At 39.1% G+C, this 26,777-nt stretch overlaps 1 protein-coding gene and 1 long non-coding RNA gene across 2 annotated transcripts in view; both read left to right on the plus strand.

The window, feature by feature from the left end:
- LOC144146832 (uncharacterized) overlaps window positions 1-5,712 on the plus strand; it is a 31,979-nt gene extending 26,267 nt beyond the window's left edge. Inside the window, exon 5 of the long non-coding RNA XR_013317743.1 lies at window positions 3,648-5,712. This is a non-coding gene — a long non-coding RNA (uncharacterized LOC144146832). The remainder of the gene's footprint in view (window positions 1-3,647) is intronic.
- The window catches only part of LOC144146482 (uncharacterized), a 37,133-nt gene that overhangs the window by 4,260 nt on the left and 6,096 nt on the right, over window positions 1-26,777 (plus strand). The window contains exon 2 of the mRNA XM_077678429.1: window positions 15,570-17,359. Within this exon, the coding sequence (XP_077534555.1) occupies window positions 15,570-17,359 (1,790 nt within the window). The remainder of the gene's footprint in view (window positions 1-15,569; window positions 17,360-26,777) is intronic.

A 26,777-nucleotide genomic window follows, 5' to 3' on the forward strand; every position in this document is an offset into this window, starting at 1 on the left:
GCATTACGGGCCTTGGCGGCAGAAAAAGAGGGTTAGAAAAAAAAAAAATTGACACTTCACTGGAAGTTACGTTGGGGGCACTAAGTGAGAAAATAAATCCCCCTGTCTTAGCAAGCCAGTACGGACGGCAGAATTCAACTCAGCGACAAATTTTTTTCATTTATGGCCAATGGTACGCTGTCCTTCATAGTTGTTGCTCAATCCAACTCCTCTGTAGGTACCTTGTGGGGGTATGCGGAGCACAGATAGGGTGATACTGACTGTCTGGTCTTCAATGCAGCAGATGACGTATAAATCTTTCTAGAAAGAATATTTGACCGCTTTCCCATGCTTAAGAAAACACCCACACCACAACAACTACATCTATATTATAACATGGAGGCAGGACAGGGGTTACAGGAGCCGCGATTAAGAATGATGAGCGACCAATTTACATTATTTACAAGAATCCCCCCGTGCAAGGTATGCGCCACTCCCTTAGTCATCGGCATTGACCGTCTTGGCTCATTTCAGTGTGGGGTATTGTCACCATATGAATCCCGTGATAATACGTATCACGCCTATGATTGCCGGCATTAGCTTGGAGGGTTTTAAACGAGCAAGAATTTCATGGACTCCACCATAAAACAGCGTGACCATCTGCAGCGCTTTCTGTGTTGGACGTTCGCCGTGTACTAGGTTGCTAACATTAAAAGGCCCTGGGCATATTATATGTTCATACAAGAATGCTTTTATTTCGACTAACATGAATCCGCAGTAACGCATTGATGTATAGCGGTAAGACTGACGCTATAGGGCCTTCGTGTAAAGCGCTAAATGTGATTTGTTTTATGGATATAGTATAAATCTGGACACGTAGCCTTCATATTTCACATAACACGGCTTAGCGATGTCATGTATAAAGTTGTGATGCCAACTGTAACGATTTTGCTCTTTTTATGGTACATGGGGTTTTTAGAGGTAGTTAGCAAATAGCGGCAGAGACTTTATACTTCCAGGTAAGACATTTTATAAGGCCTCTCGACACGGCTTCCCAGCAGGATATTTTTGTCTTCGTATCTGGCTATAAAGGGTTTCTCGTAGACCAGAGCGCTCGCGCATATATACTGCATACATTGAAATACCGTAAAAATAGGCATTATGACAAAGGCCATTTTTCCGCTGGAACTTTTATTAAAATTCTGAGTTTGTAAAAGATTTTGCTTTCTAGGACATGCTAACCCGCAATTTATTCTAGTTATGAAAGCTCCTAATAATTTTGCACAGCAACTACATTCACTCAAGTGAAAATGCGAGGGTAAACAGGCATGACGCAAAATAACTGAAAAAAAAAACATGCACCTTCATAGATACCCAAACCTAAATTATAAACAAAGCGGCACAATAAAAAATGCGAAGCTGGCCACAAAATCTGCCGGCTGAGGTGAGCGCAAGGGTTTCTGCTCACTCGGTTCCTTTGGCGCTATAAATACAGATAGACGTACTTCATAGCCGACACCATAGAAGTGCGGTTTCATTGACGTAGTAGTGCTGATGTAGTAAAAATTACAAAAAGCCCTCATAAGGAACATAAGAGGAGGTGGCATAGCAACAGCTAGCGCATTATCAACGATTGCGCAGCATCAAAAAATGAACGAAGCTCACAGTAACGCGTAAGACGTGAAAGTAGTGAAGCTGTAAGCATCCTTCATGACCATCATGACGGTTTAAGTCCACGATTGCAGCCGACTTGCCCGTTCGCGGCTGCAACGACTTTTGCTTCATCTTTGTTGGTATAAGTGAGAGCTTCCTTCATTTTTGCAAGTTATAATCATTGGTCATTAAACGTTGCGCGTGCATTAGCAAGTTTCTCCACTCACGGTTGAACCAAGCGTCGGCTCCCGTTACCGACAGACGTTCCCGCTGCTGACGAATGGTATTGACTGGACGTTGCCGGTACCGCTCATGCACCTTCACCCGGTTGCGTTGAACGGATAGTGCACTTTAGGCCCACCGACATCTCTGGGCAGCATTCTCTGTGGCCACGTTGTGTCCGTGTTGGCTCTTTAGACTCGTTTCTGTTCTCGATCGCCAGCGCGACGAGCCTCGAGGCGAGCGGCCTGCTAATTGGGCGCGCGAACGACCGGTGGGTAACGCATCCCTGCGCCTCAGCCTGCGCACTTCTAGCACGCATGCGAACGATGAAAGCACAGCCCTATACTGAGATCGGAGTCATCGAGTGACGCCCAGTGTGATTGCGATAGCGAAAGTCTTGTCATGATTACGCTGGAGTTTTTTGGCCAATATGGGCCTATCTCTCTAAGTGGGAATGTTGGCCTATCTCTCTAAGTGGGTACGGCCGGGCGGTCGGCGCGAGGCACGAGCGCACGTGCGCGCGCCCACGGGCGCTTTTCTGGGTTTTGTTAACTGCCGGCCGGTCACCGAGAGGCCCGTGTTCACGTGCGCGCGCTAGGCAATTTCTTGGTATTTTCAATGGCGGACACAAAAAATTACAATTTGCTAAACAGCTTTCCTCTTAAAAAACCCGTGATTCTTGCGATAGCAGAAAATTCCTTCAGGATAGGTGTGGCTCTGAAACAGCAGGCATTACATAGGCGAATGCTTGCATACCTGCTTACATAGGCGAATGGTTGCAGCAATGTTTGTTTCTGTGCGAAAATAAATATAGTTTGCAGGTTAACACAAAGGGTGCTAAAAGAACAAAAGGAAACGAAAACAATCTGAACAATTAAGCAGACAAAACCTTTCCTGCTCTTAACGTAGTGGTCTGTTTAAAAGAAAAATTTGCATTCATCGTTAGAAGCACCACTTCGCGACAGCCAATAGCGAGCATAATATGTGAACACCTTGAAGGTACTTTTGGCTTTCAGATTAATTTCTTGCAAAGAAGTTTCTTTTTTATGGGGGATTACACGACTGGGCTGTCGCGCTATGAAGATGCGACCCTGATGTCCAATTTCCAGTAAGACAACAAGCATTCGTACAAGGAAATTGAGCTGCTCCGTTTTTTCTGCAGGTCATATGGGCACCGTCTTTTCTTTAAAGCAAAATAATTACAGGAAATAGGTGCTACTTCGACATACGAGGGGATTCGATTGCAACTGCCTGGTGGCAGTTGAATGTTATGGGCTGAGAAAAGGTAATTTTTGAGAAAAGACGAAAATATGGTATTTTTGCTGAGAATAACTTTTTGATGATCATAGAAGCATACCGGAGGAAAAAAAACTAACACGCTCACTTGAAGCGTCTCTCTTTCTTGCAGCGAGTTCTGTGTCCTTACTCAAATACCTGCAGTAAACGTTTTCAAAAAATAACCACAAAGCATTAAAACGCATGTAGTGACTTTTTTCATTCGGGTAAAGCATGGAAACCTGTACAATTTCTGCCATTTAGGTCTTCGAAAGTTGATTGACTGCTATGTAGTGTGTTCACGACAAGCACGCGTGAGTGTCAAGTGTAAGTATTCAAGATAAACGTCTGTTTCATCGAGTAGGTAGCCATAGACATGTACATGTAAAATTAAAAACAGGACCGCCGCATTGTTTCAGTTGCGCCAAACATTGAAAATAGGTTATTACTTCGATGTCATTATATTTTACATGATTATAAAGCAATCACGTGACTGGTGTTTATTTTGTTTACTGCAGGGAATGTTGCCGTGAAAAACGCGACCGATCACCTTCCAACAAAGAAAAGCGGTAGGTCATCTATGAAGACAGTGCCTACAACTGCCATTAAGAGCTCTTTTAATGCGCCCAAAAGAAGCTCTTTACAACTCACAAGACACGAAGGATCACCCAAACACTCAAGCAGAAAAATACTTCCCGTTGGCTCGAAAACCGGACATTCTAGTCAGGCAACACTTCGCGAAAGCATCGACAAACGTCTTCCGAGTAAAAGTACCAAAACCAAGAAAAGTACATCGGGGAAGAAATACAGTATCACGGAACCTACAAATAATAAGGCGGCTTTTACTATCACTAAGGCAACGACACTCCTCGGGACTACTTCAAGCAAGTCCCAAAAAAGCACCGAGGTTCCGTACGAAAAGTCGACAATCACCGCTATAAAGAGAGCCTCGAAGCTAACTCATACTACAGTAAAGACGCCCAATAGAAATGTTTCTGCGAGTGCCAGATTGACTCATCCTAGCATAATTAAATCACATAACGAAAAGACGAGTACAGGACACGGCGGTTTGGCGGCTAGCCTAACGTCCATCGTGCGGCCACATCCAATAACTGGCAAAATTAAAACCCATCGTCAGAATGAAGAAAATGTAACAGCAGTTGCTATACCCGAAGGAATAATTGCTCATACTACAAAAAGTAAAACCAGGACCGCACAAGACATTAAAAATTATACACGTCGTTTTAAGGACACATATAGCACTCCAAACAGTGCTCCGGTTAGAGCAAAATTTATTACTATTTCTCTTAAGCCACGTCAAAAAATATACACCAATATTAAGCTAAAACAACTCCAGCTTTCAAAGACTCCACTAAGTCGTAATAAAGGTCGGAATAAGGCTGCAGGTGCGACGGAAGCATCGAAGAAGTATAACGAGGCTTTAAAACATACCAAGTATTTAAGGAAGAGTCCCGATAATGGCAGCGTTATTGATAACGGCGCGACAACCAACTCTGTTAAAGAAAGCTTTGGCTCGGAAGAAGGCTGGGGGAAACTGTTTAAAAATAATACTGGCGGAGCTGAGAAGATCGGTGTGCCTCAAACCATGTTAAAGTCTCAGAAACCGAACCTTCATGGGGTGAGCAAAAACAAAAGTAGAGACTCTACCAGCAATATTGCAAATGAAGAACACCAACTAGACCATTTGAAGTCACAAAACAGCAATCTGTCCTACAAAATTCAGACTGAAAATCAGAATGTGCATTATGTCCAAGCAGAGGAAACGGCAATTTCAACAATAAACGCTGCAGTCGGTGTAAAAGCCAAGGTTAGGACCTCACATGCGAAACAAAACACCATTGAACCTAAAACCACCGCTGCAGAGCATAAAGTTGCCAGGGCTAGGATAGCTGGAAAGCAGAACTTTTTGCCAGACACATCTCTAGCAGCCATTACAGATCTTCAACGCTTGCGTGCTGCCGACAATAACAGGACAAAAAACACAAACAGTCACCAGCAAAACGGGACTGCAATCACCACAAATGCACCCAAAATGCATCAAGACAAGACAACTGCGGCTGTAGGCAATAAAGAAGTATCCCGACCCCACAAAAAGACCGCCGTTTCACAGAGCAATGCAACAGCCATGACGAGGGTCAAGCGTCCTGAAGTGACAGATATAAAAAACAAAAATTATAGCAATATTCGGCGACCGAAGACTGGGACACTCACCTTGATGAAACATATAAAGCCTCACGGCATTGCGTCTGAGAATAAAAAACAACCTCTTCGTGACAACAGCGAAAGAATCCAAACACGCTCATCATCAAAAATTGCGAAGCCAAATATTTTGAAGGCCATAAAACACAAGTTTTCAAACACTGGTGAAAACGAAAGAAAAAGTAGACCTCTGCACTCCCAAAGTGGAAACATTTCCTACGAAATGGAGACAGCTGAACACGGAATTAACTACTTAACAATAGAAGAAACTACTATTACCACAACAGAAACAAAAGAAGGCAAAAACAATACGGAGGCCAAAGTTAAAAAGTTAGAAACCGCGGAACCTAAGACGACGGCGGCCGACCAACCTGAAGGTATTTCGGGGAACACTACCAATAAAACAAATATTATTTATTATAGGCATACACAACCACATCACGAACTTCACGTAACCAAAAACGAACCTGAACTTGTCCAATCAAAAACAACGTTGACGAATTCAGCTAATCGCATTCATGAGCTCAAAAAATCAACAGTGAAATCTAAAACTGCTGTCCTGCATCAAACTGAAACCGCGGAGAAAAACAAAGCTGCCCTTCTTCCCCCAAAAAGAGACTTAATCAGAAGCCTAGAGCAAAGTATTTCGACAACCTCTGCAGGCGTAAGGACATTACAACACCAAGAGATCATAACACCAAACTACGAATCAAAAACTGCTGTCGTGCAGACAAATAAACCTCGGCGGGTCCACAAATTTTGGTTCGATAATACAACAATTCGGGAATTTGAAAACGTAAGAACACACACTGAAAAAACCAACCATAAAGACAATTCAGAGGAGAGAAACAAAACTGTTCTCGTTCCCTCGCAAACAAACCTAGTCACAAACCTTGAGCAAGATATTACGACGACTCCTATAAAGGACAACACAGAAAATTACGAAGAAATCGTCATAGCGAAAAACGAAACACAAACTACCATTGTGCCTCCAACTACAGCTACGCGGGACCACCAAACTGGAGTGGATAACACAGCGATGGCATTTGAAAACAAGACAACAGAAACTGTAATAACGAAGTATAAAAATATTTCAGAGGAGATACACAAAAACGTCCTCATTTCCCCGAACACGAGCCTTATCACAAATCTTGAGAAGAATATAACGAATACTCCTAGAAGGGAAGACGCAGTAAAACACGAAGCGATAATCATCACGAAAAACGAACCGAAAACTCCTCTTGTGCACCCATCTAACGCACCGTTTGTCCGAGAACTTAGAATAGATGACACAATTTTGTCATTGGAAAATAAAACAACAGAACATGAACTACCAAAACATAAAAAAATTACACAAGAGAGACACAAAACTGTCCTCATTCCACAGAAAACAAGCTTAATCACAAAAATTAATCAAAATATTGCGACTACTCGTTTGAGTAAAGCCGAATTACAGCAGGAACAGAGCATCATCAAGAAAAAGGAATCGCAAACTCTTCTCGTGTCTCTAACTAAAGCTCTGCCGGTCCAACAATCTAGAGTGGGTAAAGCAACAATTGTGTCGTTTGAAAACAAAACAAGAGAAACAGAAATAACCAACCATGCAAATATTCCACCCGAGAATTATGAAACTGTCATAGTTCCCCAAAAGACAAGCCTAATCATTAATCCTGAGCACAATATTACGACTACTCCTATAAGTGAAGTCGGAGTACAACATGAACACGTGATCATAACGAAAAACAAATCGCAAACCTCTCCCGTGTCTGTAACAAAAGCTCCGACGGTCCAACAAACTAGAGTGAATAACACTACAATTGTGTCTTTCGAAAACAAAACAGGAAATAAAGAAACCATACGCAAAAGCTCATCCGAGGAGACACAAACAACTGTCTTCGTTCCACAGAAAACAAGCCGAGTCAGAAATATTGAGCACAATATTATGACTACTCCTATAAGTGTAGCCGTAGTACAACAACAAGGGATCATCATCACAAAAAACCAATCCCAAACTCTTCACGTGCCTCTAAATAAATATCCGCCGGTCCAACAAACTACAGTGGAAAACGTAACAATTGTGTCGTTGGAAAATAGAACAACTGAAAATGAAATCAACAATCATAAAAATATTTCAAAGCAGGGACACAACACTGTTCTCGTTCCAAGGAAAATAAGCCTAACTACAAACATTAGGCGCAATATTACGACTACTCCTAAAAGTGAAGCTGCAGTGGAAGAAGAGAAGATCATTACGAAACACGAATCGCAAACTCCTGTCGTTTCTCAAACAAAAGCACTGCAGTTCAAACAAACTAAAGTGAATAACCGAACGATTGTGTCATTCGAAAACAAAACAGAAAATCAGATACCCACCCACAAAAACACTCCCGATGTGACACACAAAATTGACCTCGTTCCACAGAAAACAAGCCTAATCACAAACTTAGAGCACAGTATTACGACTAACCCTATAAGTGAAGCCATAGAACATGAAGAAATAATCATCACGAAAAACGAATCGCGAACTCATCTCGTTCCTCGAACTAAAGCTCCGTCGGTTCAACAAACTAGAGTCGATAACGTAAAAATTCTGTCATTTGAAAACAAAACAACACCAACTGAAATAAAAAACCATAAAAATATTTCAGAGGAGAGACACAACAATTTCTTCGTTCCACAGAATACAAGCCTTAGCACAAACGTTGACCGCAATATTACGACTACTCCTATAAGTGAAGCTGCAGTAGAAGAAGGGATCATCACCACAAAACATGAATCCCAAACTCCTCACGTGTCTCAAACTAAAAATCAGCGGGTACAACAAACAAAAGTTGATAACACAATTATTAGGTCGTTTAAAAACAAAACAACAGAAACTGAAATACGCAAACATGAAAATATTTCAAAGCAGAATCACAACACTCTCATCGTTCCAAAGAAAACAAGGCTAAACACAAAGATTGCGGGCAGTATTACGACTACTCCGATAAGTGAAGCTGCAGTGGAAGAAGATATCATCACGAAACACGATTCGCAAAATACTGTCGTGCTTCACACTAAAGCTCCGAAGGTCCAACAAAGTAGAGTCAACAACACATCGATTGTGTCATTCAAACATGAAACAGCAAACGAAATAATCACCCACAAGAACACTTCTGAGGAGACACACAAAACTGTCACCGTTCCACAGAATATAAACCTAATCCCAAATATAGAGCACAATATTAGTACTCCTATAACTGAAGCTGCATTACATCTTGCAGATATCATCATCATAAAAAACGAATCCCAAACTTCTCCGGTGCCTGTAACTAAAGCTCCGTCGGTCCAACACACAAGAGTGGGTAACAGAACCATTGAGTCATTTGAAAACAAAACAACAGAAACTGAAATAAACAACCGTAAAAATGTTTCACAGAAGACACACAAAACTGTCCTCGTTCCACAGAATACAAGCATAATGACAAATCTAGAGAACAATATTACTACTCCTATAACTGAATCCGCAATACACCATGAAGAGATCATCATCACGAAAAACGAATCTCAAACTCCTGTGGTGCCTCTAACTAAAGCTCCGCCGGTCAAACAAACTAGAGTGGATAACACAACCATTGAATCATTTGAAAACAAAACAAGAGAAACTGAAATAAACAACCATAAAAATATTTCACAGGAGACACACAAAAACGTCCTTGTTCCACAGAATACAAGCATAATCACAAATCGAGACAACAATATTACTACTCCTATAACTGAAACCGCAATACATCATGAAGAGATCATCATCACGAAAAACGAATCTCAAACTCCTGTGGTGCCTCTAATTAAAGCTCCGCCGGTCAAACAAACTAGAGTGGATAACACAACCATTGAATCATTTGAAAACAAAACAAGAGAAACTGAAATAAACAACCATAAAAATATTTCACAGGAGACACACAAAAACGTCCTTGTTCCACAGAATACAAGCATAATCACAAATCGAGAGAACAATATTACTACTCCTATAACTGAATCCGCAATACACCATGAAGAGATCATCATCACGAAAAACGAATCTCAAACTCCTGTGGTGCCTCTAACTAAAGCTCCGCCGGTCAAACAAACTAGAGTGGATAACACAACCATTGAAGCATTTGAAAACAAAACAAGAGAAACTGAAATAAACAACCATAAAAATATTTCACAGGAGACACACAAAAACGTCCTTGTTCCACAGAATACAAGCATAATCACAAATCGAGACAACAATATTACTACTCCTATAACTGAAACCGCAATACATCATGAAGAGATCATCATCACGAAAAACGAATCTCAAACTCCTGTGGTGCCTCTAATTAAAGCTCCGCCGGTCAAACAAACTAGAGTGGATAACACAACCATTGAAGCATTTGAAAACAAAACACCAGAAACTGAAATAAACAACCGTAAAAATATTTCACAGGAGACAAACAAAACTGTCCTCGTTCTACAGAATACAAGCGTAATCACAAATCGAGAGAACAATATTACTACTCCTATAACTGAATCCGCAATACATCATAAAGAGATCGTCGTCACGAAAAACGAATCGCAAACTTCTGTGGTGCCTCTAACCAAAGCTCCGCCGGTCCAACAAACTAGAGTGTATAACACAACAATTGAATCATTTGAAAACAAAACAACAGAAACTGAAATAAAGAACCATACAAATATTTCACAGGAGACAAACAAAACTGTCCTCGTTCCACAAAATACAAGCATAATGACAAATATAGCGAACAATAATACTACTCCTATACCTGAAACCGCAATACATCATGACGAGATCATCATCATGAAAAACGAATCGCTAACTTCTGTGGTGCCTCTAACTAAAGCTCCGCCGGTCCAACAGACTAGAGTGGATAACACAACTGTGTCATTTGAAAACAAAACAACAGAAACTGAATTAAACCACCATAAAAATATTTCACAGGAGACACACAAAACTGTCCTCGTTCCACAGAATACAAGCATAATAACAAATGTAGAGAACAATATTACTAATCCTATACCTGAACCCGCAATACATCATGAAGAGATCATCATCACGAAAAACAAATCTCAAACTCCTGTGGTGCCTCTAACTAAAGCTCCGCTGGTCCAACAAACTCGAATGGATAACACAACAATTGAATCATTTAAAAACAAAACAACAGAAACTGAATTAAACAGCAATAAAAATATTTCACAGGAGACACACAAAACTGTCCTCGTGCCGCAGAATACAAGCATAATCACAAATCCAGAGAACAATATTACTACTCCTATAACTGAAGCCTCAATGCATCATGAAGAGATCATCATCACGAAAAACGAATCGCAAACTTCTGTGGTGCCTCTAACTAAAGCTCCGCCGGTCCAACAAACTAGAGTGGATAACACAACAATTGAATCATTTGAAAACAAAAACACAGAAACTGAAATAAACAACCGTAAAAATATTTCACAGGAGACACACAAAACTGTCCTCGTGCCACAGAATACAAGCAAAATCACAAATCTCAAGCACAATATTACTTCTTCTATAACTGAGTCCGCAATACATCATAAAGAGATCATCACGAAAAACGAATCGCAAACTTCTCTGGTGCCTCTAGCCAAAACTCCGCTGGTCCAACAAACTAGAGTGGTTAACACAACTATTGAATCATTTGGAAACAAAACAACTGAAACTGAATTAAACAACCATGAAAATATTTCACAGGAGGCACACAAAACTGTTCTCGTGCTACAGAATACAAGCATAATCACAAATCGAGAGTACAATATTACTACTCCTATAACTGAATCCGCAATACATCATAAAGAGATCGTCGTCACGAAAAACGAATCGCAAACTTCTGTGGTGCCTCTAACCAAAGCTCCGCCAGTCCAACAAACTAGAGTGTATAACCCAACAATTGAATCATTTGAAAACAAAACTACAGAAACTGAATTAAAGAACCATACAAATATTTCACAGGAGACAAACAAAACTGTCCTCGTTCCACAAAATACAAGCATAATCACAAATATAGCGAACAATAATACTACTCCTATAACTGAAACCGCGATACATCATGAAGAGATCATCATCACGAAAAACGAATCGCTAACTTCTGTGGTGCCTCTAACTAAAGCTCCGCCGGTCCAACAAACTAGAGTGGATAACACAACTGAGTCATTTGAAAACAAAACAACAGAAACTGAAATAAACAACCGTAAAAATATTTCTCAGGAGACGCACAAAACTGTCATCGTGCCACAGAATACAAGCATAATCACAAATCCAGAGCACAATACTACTACTCCTAAAATTGAGTCCGCAATATATAATGAAGAGATCATCATCACGAAAAAAGAATCTCAAACTCCTGTGGTGCCTCTAACAAAAGCTCCGCCGGTCCAACAAACTAGAGTGGATAACACCACAATTGAAGCATTTGAAAACAAAAAAACAGAAACTGAAATAAACAACCGTAAAACTATTTCACAGGAGACACACAAAACTGTCCTCGTTCCACAGAATACTAGCATAATCACAAATCTAGAGAACAAGATTACTACTCCTATAACTGAACCCACAATACATCATGAAGAGGTCATCATCACGAAAAACGAATCTCAAACTCCTGTGGTGCCTCTAATTAAAGCTCCGCCGGTCCAACAAACTAGAGTAGATAACACCACAATTGAAGCATTTGAAAACAAAACACCAGAAACTGAAATAAACAACCGTAAAAATATTTCACAGGAGACACACAAAACTGTCCTCGTTCCACAGAATACCAGCATAATCACAAGACTAGACAACAATATTACTACTCCTATAACTGAGACCGCAATACATCATGAAGAGATCATCATCACGAAAAACGAATTGCAATCTTCTGTGGTGCCTCTAACTAAAGCTCCGCCGGTCCAACAAACTAGAGTGGATAACACAACAACTGAGTCATTTGAAAACAAAACAACAGAAACTGAAATAAACAACCGTAAAAATATTTCACAGGAGACACACAAAACTATCCTCGTTCCACAGAATACAAGCATAATCACAAATCTAGAGAACAATAATACTACTCCTATATCTGAAACCGCAATGAATCATGAAGAGATCATCATCACGAAAAACGAATCGCAAACTTCTGTGGTGCCTCTAACTAAAGCTCCGCCGGTCCAACAAACTAGAGTGGATAACACAACAACTGAGTCATTTGAAAACAAAACAACAGAAACTGAAATAAACAAGCGTAAAAATATTTCACAGGAGACAAACAAAACTGTCCTCGTTCCACAGAATACAAGCATAATCACAAAGCCAGAGAACAATAATAATACTCCTATAACTGAAACCGCAATGCATCATGAAGAGATCATCATCACGAAAAACGAATCGCAAACTTCTGTGGTGCCTCTAACTAAAGCTCCGCCGGTCCAACAAACTAGAGTGGATAACACAACAACTGAGTCATTTGAAAACAAAACAAGAGAAACTGAATTAAACAACCATAAAAATATTTCACAGGAGACACACAAAACTGTCCTCGTTCCACAGAATACCAGCATAATCACAAGTCTAGACAACAATATTACTACTCCTATAACTGAAACCGCAATACATCATGAAGAGATCATCATCACGAAAAACGAATCTCAAACTCCTGTAGTGCCTCTAATTAAAGCTCCGCCGGTCAAACAAACTAGAGTGGATAACACAACCATTGAAGCATTTGAAAACAAAACACCAGAAACTAAAATAAACAACCGTAAAAATATTTCACAGGAGACAAACAAAACTGTCCTCGTTCTACAGAATACAAGCATAATCACAAATCCAGAGAACAATAATACTACTCCTATAACTGAAACCGCAATGCACCATGAAGAGATCATCATCACGAAAAACGAATCGCAAACTTCTGTGGTGCCTCTAACTAAAGCTCCGCCGGTCCAACAAACTACAGTGGATAACACAACAACTGAGTCATTCGAAAACAAAACAAGAGAAACTGAATTAAACAACCATAAAAATATTTCACAGGAGACACACAAAACTGTCCTCGTTCCACAGAATACCAGCATAATCACAAGTCTAGACAACAATATTACTACTCCTATAACTGAAACCGCAATACATCATGAAGAGATCATCATCACGAAAAACGAATCTCAAACTCCTGTGGTGCCTCTAATTAAAGGTCCACCGGTCCAACAAACTAGAGTGGATAACACAACAATTGAATCATTTGAAAACAAAAACACAAAAACTGAAATACACAACCGTAAAAATACTTCACAGGAGACACACAAAACTGTCCTCGTGGCGCAGAATACAGGCATAATCACAAATCTAGAGAACAAGTTTACTACTCCTATAACTGAACCCGCAATACATCATGAAGAGGTCATCATTACGAAAAACGAATCTCAAACTCCTGTGGTGCCTCTAATTAAAGCTCCGCCGGTCCAACAAACTAGAGTTGATAACACAACCATTGAATCATTTGAAAACAAAACAAGAGAAACTGAATTAAACAACCATAGAAATATTTCAAAGGAGACACACAAAACTATCCTCGTTCCACAGAATACAAGCATAATCACAAATCTAGAGAACAATAATACTACTCCTATAACTGAAACCGCAATACATCATGAAGAGATCATCATCACGAAAAACGAATCGCCAACTTATCTAGTGTCTCTAACTAAAGCTCCGCCGGTCCAACAAACTAGAGTGGATAACACAACAATTGAATCATTTGAGAACAAAACAACAGAAACTGAATTAAACAACCATAAAAATATTTCACAGGAGACGCACAAAACTGTCGTCGTTCCACAGAATACAAGCATAATCACAAATCTAGAGAACAATATTACTACTCCTATAACTGAAACCACAATACATCATGACGAGATCATCATCACGAAAAACGAATCGCAAACTTCTGTGGTTCCTCTAATTAAAGCTCCGTCAGTCCATCAAACTAGAGTGGATAACACAACAATTGAATCATTTGAAAACAAGACAACAGAAACTGAATTAAACAACCATAAACATATTTCACAGGAGACACACAAAACTGTTCTCGTGCCACAGAATACAAGCATAATTACAAATCGAGAGAACAATATTACTACTCCTAACACTGAACCCGCAATACATCATGAAGAGATCATCATCACGAAAAACGAATCGCAAACTTCTCTGGTGCCTCTAACTAAAGCTCCGCCGGTCCAACAAACTAGAGTGTATAACACAACAATTGAATCATTTGAAAACAAAACAACTGAAATTGAACTAAACAACCATAAACATATTTCACAGGAGACATACAAAACTGTCCTCGTTCCACAGAATACAAGCATTACCAGAAATCTAGAGAACAATATTACTACTCCTATAACTGAAACCGCAATACATCATGAAGAGATCATCATCACGAAAAACGAATCTCAAACTCCTATGATGCCTCTAACTAAAGCTCCGCCGGTCCAACAAACTAGAGTGGTTAACACAACAATTGAATCATTTGAAAACAAAACAATAAAAACTGAATTAAACAACCATAAAAATATTTCACAGGAGACACACAAAACTGTCCTCGTTCCACAGAATACAAGCATAACCACAAATCTAGAGAACAATATTACTAGTCCTATAACTGAAACCGCAATACATCATGAAGAGATCATCATCACGAAAAACGAATCTCAAACTCCTGTGGTGCCTCTAACTAAAGCTCCGCCGGTCCAACAAACTAGAGTGGATAACACAACCATTGAATCATTTGAAAACAGAACAACAGAAACTGAAATAAACAACCGTAAAAATATTTCACAGGAGACACACAAAACTGTCCTCGTGCCACAGAATACAAGCATAATCACAAATCGAGAGAACAATATTACTACTCCTATAACTGAATCCGCAATACATCATGAAGAGATCATCATCACGAAAAACGAATTGCAAACTTCTGTGGTTCCTCTAACTAAAGCTCCACCGGCCCAACAAACTAGAGTGGATAACACAACCATTGAATCATTTGAAAACAGAACAACAGAAACTGAAATAAACAACCGTAAAAATATTTCACAGGAGACACACAAAACTGTCCTCGTGCCACAGAATACAAGCATAATCACAAATCGAGAGAACAATATTACTACTCCTATAACTGAACCCGCAATACATCATGAAGAGATCCTCGTCACGAAAAACGAATCGCAAACTTCTGTGGTGCCTCTAACCAAAGCTCCGTCGGTCCAACAAACGAGATTGGATAACACAACAATTGAATCATTTGAAAACAGAACAACAGAAACTGAAATAAACAACCGTAAAAATATTTCACAGGAGACACACAAAACTGTCCTCGTGCCACAGAATACAAGCATAATCACAAATCGAGAGAACAATATTACTACTCCTATAACTGAACCCGCAATACATCATAAAGAGATCCTCGTCACGAAAAACGAATCGCAAACTTCTGTGGTGCCTCTAACCAAAGCTCCGTCGGTCCAACAAACGAGATTGGATAACACAACAATTGAATCATTTGAAAACAAAACAACAGAAACTGAATTAAACAACCATAAAAATGTTTCACAGGAGACAACCAAAACTGTCCTCTTGCCGCAGAATACAAGCATAATCAGAAATCTAGAGAACAAGACTACTACTCCTATAACTGAACCCGCAATACATCATGAAGAGATCATCATCACGAAAAACGAATCTCAAACTCCTGTGGTGCCTCTAACTAAAGCTCCGCCGGTCCAACAAACTAGAGTGGATAACACAACAATTGAATCATTTGAGAACAAAACAACAGAAACTGAATTAAACAACCATAAAAATATTTCACAGGAGACGCACAAAACTGTCGTCGTTCCACAGAATACAAGCATAATCACAAATCTAGAGAACAATATCACTACTCCTATAACTGAAACCGCAATACATCATGACGAGATCATCATCACGAAAAACGAATCGCAAACTTCTGTGGTTCCTCTAATTAAAGCTCCGTCAGTCCATCAAACTAGAGTGGATAACACAACAATTGAATCATTTGAAAACAAGACAACAGAAACTGAATTAAACAACCATAAACATATTTCACAGGAGACACACAAAACTGTTCTCGTGCCACAGAATACAAGCATAATTACAAATCGAGAGAACAATATTACTACTCCTATAACTGAACCCGCAATACATCATGAAGAGATCATCATCACGAAAAACGAATCGCAAACTTCTCTGGTGCCTCTAACTAAAGCTCCGCCGGTCCAACAAACTAGAGTGTATAACACAACAATTGAATCATTTGAAAACAAAACAACAGAAATTGAACTAAACAACCATAAACATATTTCACAGGAGACACACAAAACTGTCCTCGTTCCACAGAATACAAGCATTACCAGAAATCTAGAGAACAATATTACTACTCCTATAACTGAAACCGCAATACATCATGAAGAGATCATCATCACGAAAAACGAATCTCAAACTCCTATGGTGCCTCTAACTAAAGCTCCGCCCGTCCAACAAACTAGAGTGGTTAACACAACAATTGAATCATTTGAAAACAAAACAATAGAAACTGAATTAAACAACCATAAAAATATTTCACAGGAGACACACAAAACTGTCCTCGTTCCACAGAATACAAGCATAACCACAAATCTAGAGAACAATATTACTAGTCCTATAACTGAAACCGCAATACATCATGAAGAGATCATCATCACGAAAAACGAATCTCAAACTCCTGTGGTGCCTCTAACTAAAGCTCCGCCGGTCCAACAAACTAGAGTGGATAACACAACAATTGAGTCATTTGAAAACAAAACAACAGAAACTGAATTAAACAACCATAAAAATATCTCACAGGAAGCACACAAAACTGTCCCCGTGCCACAGAATACAAGCATAATCACAAATCGAGAGAACAATATTACTACTCCTATAATTGAACCCGCAATACATCATGAAGAGATCATCATCACGAAAAACGAATTGCAAACTTCTGTGGTTCCTCTAACTAAAGCTCCACCGGTCCAACAAACTAGAGTGGATAACACAACCATTGAATCATTTGAAAACAGAACAACAGAAACTGAAATAAACAACCGTAAAAATATTTCACAGGAGACACACAAAACTGTCCTCGTGCCACAGAATACAAGCATAATCACAAATCGAGAGAACAATATTACTACTCCTATAACTGAATCCGCAATATATCATAAAGAGATCCTCGTCACGAAAAACGAATCGCAAACTTCTGTGGTGCCTCTAACCAAAGCTCCGCCGGTCCAACAAACTAGAGTGTATAACACAACAATTGAATCATTTGAAAACAAAACAACAGAAATTGAACTAAACAACCATAAACATATTTCACAGGAGACATACAAAACTGTCCTCGTTCCACAGAATACAAGCATTACTAGAAATCTAGAGAACAATATTACTACTCCTATAACTGAAACCGCAATACATCATGAAGAGATCATCATCACGAAAAACGAATCTCAAACTCCTATGGTGCCTCTAACTAAAGCTCCGCCCGTCCAACAAACTAGAGTGGTTAACACAACAATTGAATCAGTTGAAAACAGAACAACAGAAACTGAAATAAACAACCGTAAAAATATTTCACAGGAGACACACAAAACTGTCCTCGTGCCACAGAATACAAGCATAATCACAAATCGAGAGAACAATATTACTACTCCTATAACTGAACCCGCAATACATCATAAAGAGATCCTCGTCACGAAAAACGAATCGCAAACTTCTGTGGTGCCTCTAACCAAAGCTCCGTCGGTCCAACAAACGAGATTGGATAACACAACAATTGAATCATTTGAAAACAGAACAACAGAAACTGAAATAAACAACCGTAAAAATATTTCACAGGAGACACACAAAACTGTCCTCGTGCCACAGAATACAAGCATAATCACAAATCGAGAGAACAATATTACTACTCCTATAACTGAACCCGCAATACATCATAAAGAGATCCTCGTCACGAAAAACGAATCGCAAACTTCTGTGGTGCCTCTAACCAAAGCTCCGTCGGTCCAACAAACGAGATTGGATAACACAACAATTGAATCATTTGAAAACAGAACAACAGAAACTGAAATAAACAACCGTAAAAATATTTCACAGGAGACACACAAAACTGTCCTCGTGCCACAGAATACAAGCATAATCACAAATCGAGAGAACAATATTACTACTCCTATAACTGAACCCGCAATACATCATAAAGAGATCCTCGTCACGAAAAACGAATCGCAAACTTCTGTGGTGCCTCTAACCAAAGCTCCGTCGGTCCAACAAACGAGATTGGATAACACAACAATTGAATCATTTGAAAACAGAACAACAGAAACTGAAATAAACAACCGTAAAAATATTTCACAGGAGACACACAAAACTGTCCTCGTGCCACAGAATACAAGCATAATCACAAATCGAGAGAACAATATTACTACTCCTATAACTGAAACCGCAATACATCATGAAGAGATCCTCGTCACGAAAAACGAATCGCAAACTTCTGTGGTGCCTCTAACCAAAGCTCCGTCGGTCCAACAAACGAGATTGGATAACACAACAATTGAATCATTTGAAAACAGAACAACAGAAACTGAAATAAACAACCGTAAAAATATTTCACAGGAGACACACAAAACTGTCCTCGTGCCACAGAATACAAGCATAATCACAAATCTAGAGAACAATATTACTACTCCTATAACTGAAACCGCAATACATCATGAAGAGATCCTCGTCACGAAAAACGAATCGCAAACTTCTGTGGTGCCTCTAACCAAAGCTCCGTCGGTCCAACAAACGAGATTGGATAACACAACAATTGAATCATTTGAAAACAGAACAACAGAAACTGAAATAAACAACCGTAAAAATATTTCACAGGAGACACACAAAACTGTCCTCGTGCCACAGAATACAAGCATAATCACAAATCGAGAGAACAATATTACTACTCCTATAACTGAAACCGCAATACATCATGAAGAGATCCTCGTCACGAAAAACGAATCGCAAACTTCTGTGGTGCCTCTAACCAAAGCTCCGTCGGTCCAACAAACGAGATTGGATAACACAACAATTGAATCATTTGAAAACAGAACAACAGAAACTGAAATAAACAACCGTAAAAATATTTCACAGGAGACACACAAAACTGCCCTCGTGCCACAGAATACAAGCATAATCACAAATCGAGAGAACAATATTACTACTCCTATAACTGAACCCGCAATACATCATAAAGAGATCCTCGTCACGAAAAACGAATCGCAAACTTCTGTGGTGCCTCTAACCAAAGCTCCGTCGGTCCAACAAACGAGATTGGATAACACAACAATTGAATCATTTGAAAACAAAACAACAGAAACTGAATTAAACAACCATAAAAATGTTTCACAGGAGACAACCAAAACTGTCCTCTTGCCGCAGAATACAAGCATAATCAGAAATCTAGAGAACAAGACTACTACTCCTATAACTGAACCCGCAATACATCATGAAGAGATCATCATCACGAAAAACGAATCTCAAACTCCTGTGGTGCCTCTAACTAAAGCTCCGCCGGTCCAACAAACTAGAGTGGATAACACAACAATTGAATCATTTGAGAACAAAACAACAGAAACTGAATTAAACAACCATAAAAATATTTCACAGGAGACGCACAAAACTGTCGTCGTTCCACAGAATACAAGCATAATCACAAATCTAGAGAACAATATCACTACTCCTATAACTGAAACCGCAATACATCATGACGAGATCATCATCACGAAAAACGAATCGCAAACTTCTGTGGTTCCTCTAATTAAAGCTCCGTCAGTCCATCAAACTAGAGTGGATAACACAACAATTGAATCATTTGAAAACAAGACAACAGAAACTGAATTAAACAACCATAAACATATTTCACAGGAGACACACAAAACTGTTCTCGTGCCACAGAATACAAGCATAATTACAAATCGAGAGAACAATATTACTACTCCTATAACTGAACCCGCAATACATCATGAAGAGATCATCATCACGAAAAACGAATCGCAAACTTCTCTGGTGCCTCTAACTAAAGCTCCGCCGGTCCAACAAACTAGAGTGTATAACACAACAATTGAATCATTTGAAAACAAAACAACAGAAATTGAACTAAACAACCATAAACATATTTCACAGGAGACACACAAAACTGTCCTCGTTCCACAGAATACAAGCATTACCAGAAATCTAGAGAACAATATTACTACTCCTATAACTGAAACCGCAATACATCATGAAGAGATCATCATCACGAAAAACGAATCTCAAACTCCTATGGTGCCTCTAACTAAAGCTCCGCCCGTCCAACAAACTAGAGTGGTTAACACAACAATTGAATCATTTGAAAACAAAACAATAGAAACTGAATTAAACAACCATAAAAATATTTCACAGGAGACACACAAAACTGTCCTCGTTCCACAGAATACAAGCATAACCACAAATCTAGAGAACAATATTACTAGTCCTATAACTGAAACCGCAATACATCATGAAGAGATCATCATCACGAAAAACGAATCTCAAACTCCTGTGGTGCCTCTAACTAAAGCTCCGCCGGTCCAACAAACTAGAGTGGATAACACAACAATTGAGTCATTTGAAAACAAAACAACAGAAACTGAATTAAACAACCATAAAAATATCTCACAGGAAGCACACAAAACTGTCCCCGTGCCACAGAATACAAGCATAATCACAAATCGAGAGAACAATATTACTACTCCTATAACTGAACCCGCAATACATCATGAAGAGATCATCATCACGAAAAACGAATTGCAAACTTCTGTGGTTCCTCTAACTAAAGCTCCACCGGTCCAACAAACTAGAGTGGATAACACAACCATTGAATCATTTGAAAACAGAACAACAGAAACTGAAATAAACAACCGTAAAAATATTTCACAGGAGACACACAAAACTGTCCTCGTGCCACAGAATACAAGCATAATCACAAATCGAGAGAACAATATTACTACTCCTGTAACTGAATCCGCAATATATCATAAAGAGATCCTCGTCACGAAAAACGAATCGCAAACTTCTGTGGTGCCTCTAACCAAAGCTCCGTCGGTCCAACAAACGAGATTGGATAACACAACAATTGAATCATTTGAAAACAAAACAACAGAAACTGAATTAAACAACCATAAAAATGTTTCACAGGAGACAACCAAAACTGTCCTCTTGCCGCAGAATACAAGCATAATCAGAAATCTAGAGAACAAGACTACTACTCCTATAACTGAACCCGCAATACATCATGAAGAGATCATCATCACGAAAAACGAATCTCAAACTCCTGTGGTGCCTCTAACTAAAGCTCCGCCGGTCCAACAAACTAGAGTGGATAACACAACAATTGAATCATTTGAGAACAAAACAACAGAAACTGAATTAAATAACCATAAAAATATTTCACAGGAGACGCACAAAACTGTCGTCGTTCCACAGAATACAAGCATAATCACAAATCTAGAGAACAATATTACTACTCCTATAACTGAAACCGCAATACATCATGACGAGATCATCATCACGAAAAACGAATCGCAAACTTCTGTGGTTCCTCTAATTAAAGCTCCGTCAGTCCATCAAACTAGAGTGGATAACACAACAATTGAATCATTTGAAAACAAGACAACAGAAACTGAATTAAACAACCATAAACATATTTCACAGGAGACACACAAAACTGTTCTCGTGCCACAGAATACAAGCATAATTACAAATCGAGAGAACAATATTACTACTCCTATAACTGAACCCGCAATACATCATGAAGAGATCATCATCACGAAAAACGAATCGCAAACTTCTCTGGTGCCTCTAACTAAAGCTCCGCCGGTCCAACAAACTAGAGTGTATAACACAACAATTGAATCATTTGAAAACAAAACAACAGAAATTGAACTAAACAACCATAAACATATTTCACAGGAGACATACAAAACTGTCCTCGTTCCACAGAATACAAGCATTACCAGAAATCTAGAGAACAATATTACTACTCCTATAACTGAAACCGCAATACATCATGAAGAGATCATCATCACGAAAAACGAATCTCAAACTCCTATGGTGCCTCTAACTAAAGCTCCGCCCGTCCAACAAACTAGAGTGGTTAACACAACAATTGAATCATTTGAAAACAAAACAATAGAAACTGAATTAAACAACCATAAAAATATTTCACAGGAGACACACAAAACTGTCCTCGTTCCACAGAATACAAGCATAACCACAAATCTAGAGAACAATATTACTAGTCCTATAACTGAAACCGCAATACATCATGAAGAGATCATCATCACGAAAAACGAATCTCAAACTCCTGTGGTGCCTCTAACTAAAGCTCCGCCGGTCCAACAAACTAGAGTGGATAACACAACAATTGAGTCATTTGAAAACAAAACAACAGAAACTGAATTAAACAACCATAAAAATATCTCACAGGAAGCACACAAAACTGTCCTCGTTCCACAGAATACCAGCATAATCACAAATCTAGAGAACAATATTACTACTCGTACAACTGAAACCGCAATACATCATGACGAGATCATCCTCACGAAAAACGAATCGCAAACTTCTGTGGTTCCTCTAACTAAAGCTCCACCGGTCCAACAAACTAGAGTGTATAACACCCCAATTGAAGCATTTGAAAACAAAACAACAGAAACTGAAATAAACAACCGTAAAAATATTTCACAGGAGACACACAAAACTGTCCACGTGCCACAGAATACAAGCATAATCACAAATCGAGAGAACAATATTACTACTCCTAAAACTGAATCCGCAATATATCATAAAGAGATCCTCGTCACAAAAAACGAATCGCAAACTTCTGTGGTGCCTCTAACCAAAGCTCCGCCGGTCCAACAAACGAGATTGGATAACACAACAATTAAATCATTTGAAAACAAAACAACAGAAGCTGAATTAAACAACTATAAAAATGTTTCACAGGAGACAAACAAAACTGTCCTCTTCCCGCAGAATACAAGCATAATCAGAAATCTAGAGAACAAGACTACTACTCCTATAACTGAACCCGGAATACATCATGAAGAGATCATCATCACGAAAAACGAATGTCAAACTCCTGTGGTGCCTCTAACTAAAGCTCCGCTGGTGCAACAAACTAGAGTGGATAACACAACAATTGAATCATTTGAAAACAAAACAACAAAAACTGAATTAAACAACCATAGAAATATTTCACAGGAGACACACAAAACTGTCCTCGTTCCACAGAATACAAGCATAATCACAAATCTAGAGAATAATATTACTACTCCTTTAACTGAAACCGCAATACATCATGACGAGATCATCATCACGAAAAACGAATCGCAAACTTTTGTGGTGCCTCTAAATAAAGCTCCGCCGGTCCAACAAACTAGATTGGATAACACAACAATTGAATCATTTGAAAACAAGACAACAGAAACTGAATTAAACAACCATAAACATATTTCACAGGAGACACACAAAACTGTCCCCGTGCCACAGAATACAAGCATAATCACAAATCGAGAGAACAATATTACTACTCCTATATCTGAACCCGCAATACATCATGAAGAGATCATCATCACGGAAAACGAATTGCAAACTTCTGTGGTTCCTCTAAATAAAGCTCCACCGGTCCAACAAACTAGAGTGGATAACACAACCATTGAATCATTTGAAAACAAAACAACAGAAACTGAAATAAACAACCGTAAAAATATATCACAGGAGACACACAAAACTGTCCTCGTGCCACAGAATACAAGCATAATCACAACACTAGAGAACAATATTACTACTCCTATAACTGAAACCGCAGTACATCATGAAGAGATCATCCTCACGAAAAACGAATCGCAAACTTCTGTGGTTCCTCTAACTAAAGCTCCACCGGTCCAACAAACTAGAGTGTATAACACCACAATTGAAGCATTTGAAAACAGAACAACAGAAACTGAAATAAACAACCATCAAAATGTTTCACAGGAGACAACCAAAACTGTCCTCTTGCCGCAGAATACAAGCATAATCAGAAATCTAGAGAACAAGACTACTACTCCTATAACTGAACCCGCAATACATCATGAAGAGATCATCATCACGAAAAACGAATCTCAAACTCTTGTGGTGCCTCTAACTAAAGCTCCGCTGGTCCAACAAACTAGAGTGGATAACACAACAATTGAATCATTTGAAAACAACACAACAGGAACTGAAATAACCAACCATAAAAATATTTCGCAGGAGACACACAAAACTGTCCTCGTTCCACCGAATACGAGCAACATCACTAATCTAGAGCACAATATTACTACTCCTATAACTGAATCTGCAATACATCATGAAGAGATTAACATCACGAAAAACCATTCGCAAACATCTCTGGTGCCTCTAAATAAAGCTCCGCCGGTCCTACAAACTACAGTGGATAACACAATAATTGAGTCATTTGAAAACAAAACAACAGAAACTGAAATAAACTACCATAAAAATATTTCTCAGGAGACACACAAAACTGTCATCGTGCCACAGAATACAAGCATAATCACAAATCTAGAGCACAATATTACTACTCCTATAATTGAGTCCGCAATCCATAATGAAGAGATCATCATCACGAAAAACGAATCGCAAACTTCTGTGGTGCCTCTAACTAAAGCTGCGCCGGTCCAAAAAACTAGAGTGGATAACATAACAATTCAATCGTCTGAAAACAAAACAACAGAAACTGAAATAAACAGCCATAAAAATATTTCACAGGAGACACACAAAACCGTACCCGTTCTACAGAATGGAAGCTTAATTACAAATCTAGAGCACAATATTGCTACTCCTTTAACTGAAGCCGCAATACATCATGAAGAGATCACCATCAGAAAAAACGAATCGCGAACTTCTCTGGTGCCTGTAACTAAAGATCTGATGGTCCAGCAAACAAGAGTTAATAACACAATAATTCGGTCGTCGTTTGAAAACGAAACAGCAGAAGCTGGTATAAACAACCATAAAAATATTTCAGAGGAGGAACACAAAATGTTCCGCGTTCCACAGAAAACAAGCCTACTCACAAATCTTGAGCACAATTTTACGACTACTCGCATAAGTGAAGCCGAAATACAACAGGAACAAGTAATCACCACGAAAAACGAATCGCAAACTGCTGTAGTGCCTCTACCCAAAGCACCGCCGGTACAACAAAATAGAGGGCATGACGCAATAATTTTGTCGGTAGAAAACAAAACTGCAGAAACTGAAATGCCCAACCACGAAAAGATTTCAGAGGAGAGACACAACACTGTCTTTGTTCCACAGAAAACAAGCTTAAGCACAAATATTGAAAAAAATATTGTGACTACCCCTACAAGCGAAGGCGCAGTACAACGGGAAAAGATCATCATTACAAAAAAGGAGTCACAAACTCCTCTCGTTCCTCATACTAAAGCTCCGGAGATTCAACAAACTGTAGGGAATAACACAACAATTGTTTCTTTTCAAAACCAAACAGGAACGGAAGTAACGAACGATAAAAATATTTCACAAGAGAGACAGAAACCTGTCAAATTTGCACAGGAAACGACGCTTATCACAAATCTTGATAAAAATTTAATAACTGCACCTTTAGGTGAAGCCACATTTCAACATGAAGAGATCCTCATAACGAAAAACGAATCGCAAGCTCCTCTTGTGCCTCCAAATATAGCTCCGCGTTTCCGACAAACTAGAATAGATGACGCAATTGTGTCAGTTGAAAACAAAACAACAGAAAATGAAATGTCTAACCATAAAACCATTTCAGATGAGACACAAAAAACTGTCCTCATTCCCCCGAGCATCAACCTGTTAAAAAATAATCAGGACAATGTTCCGTCTTCCCTTATAAGAGAAGCCACAGTGCAAAGGGAAGAGGTCGGAACAACGAGCAACGAATCGCAAACCTCTATTGTAGCTGGAGATGAGATCAACCCAACCACAAAACTTGAGGAAGGCAGTTCGTTTACTCCTGTAGTGTCAGGCATAAAGCTACAGAGAGAAAGCTTTTCAACAAAAAACAACTCACAAACTACCGCCGTTCCTGAAGCTCACGTTCCGGCAATCGAACAAGCTATTGGAGATAACGAAACGATCGTATCGTTCCAAAACAAAACAAGCGAATCCTTCTATACCGAGAACAATGAACGCTTTGTGTATGAGCAAAATAGGACTTTGCAGGTTCAACACGACACATCGGATAACGTATGCGATGGTGAGAAGTGCCGCTCTTATATTC

Source organism: Haemaphysalis longicornis, unplaced genomic scaffold, assembly GCF_048455015.1.
Source record: "Haemaphysalis longicornis isolate Haplotype H1 unplaced genomic scaffold, Haemaphysalis longicornis Haplotype H1 scaffold_7, whole genome shotgun sequence".
Classification (NCBI taxonomy): Eukaryota; Metazoa; Arthropoda; class Arachnida; order Ixodida; family Ixodidae; genus Haemaphysalis; species Haemaphysalis longicornis.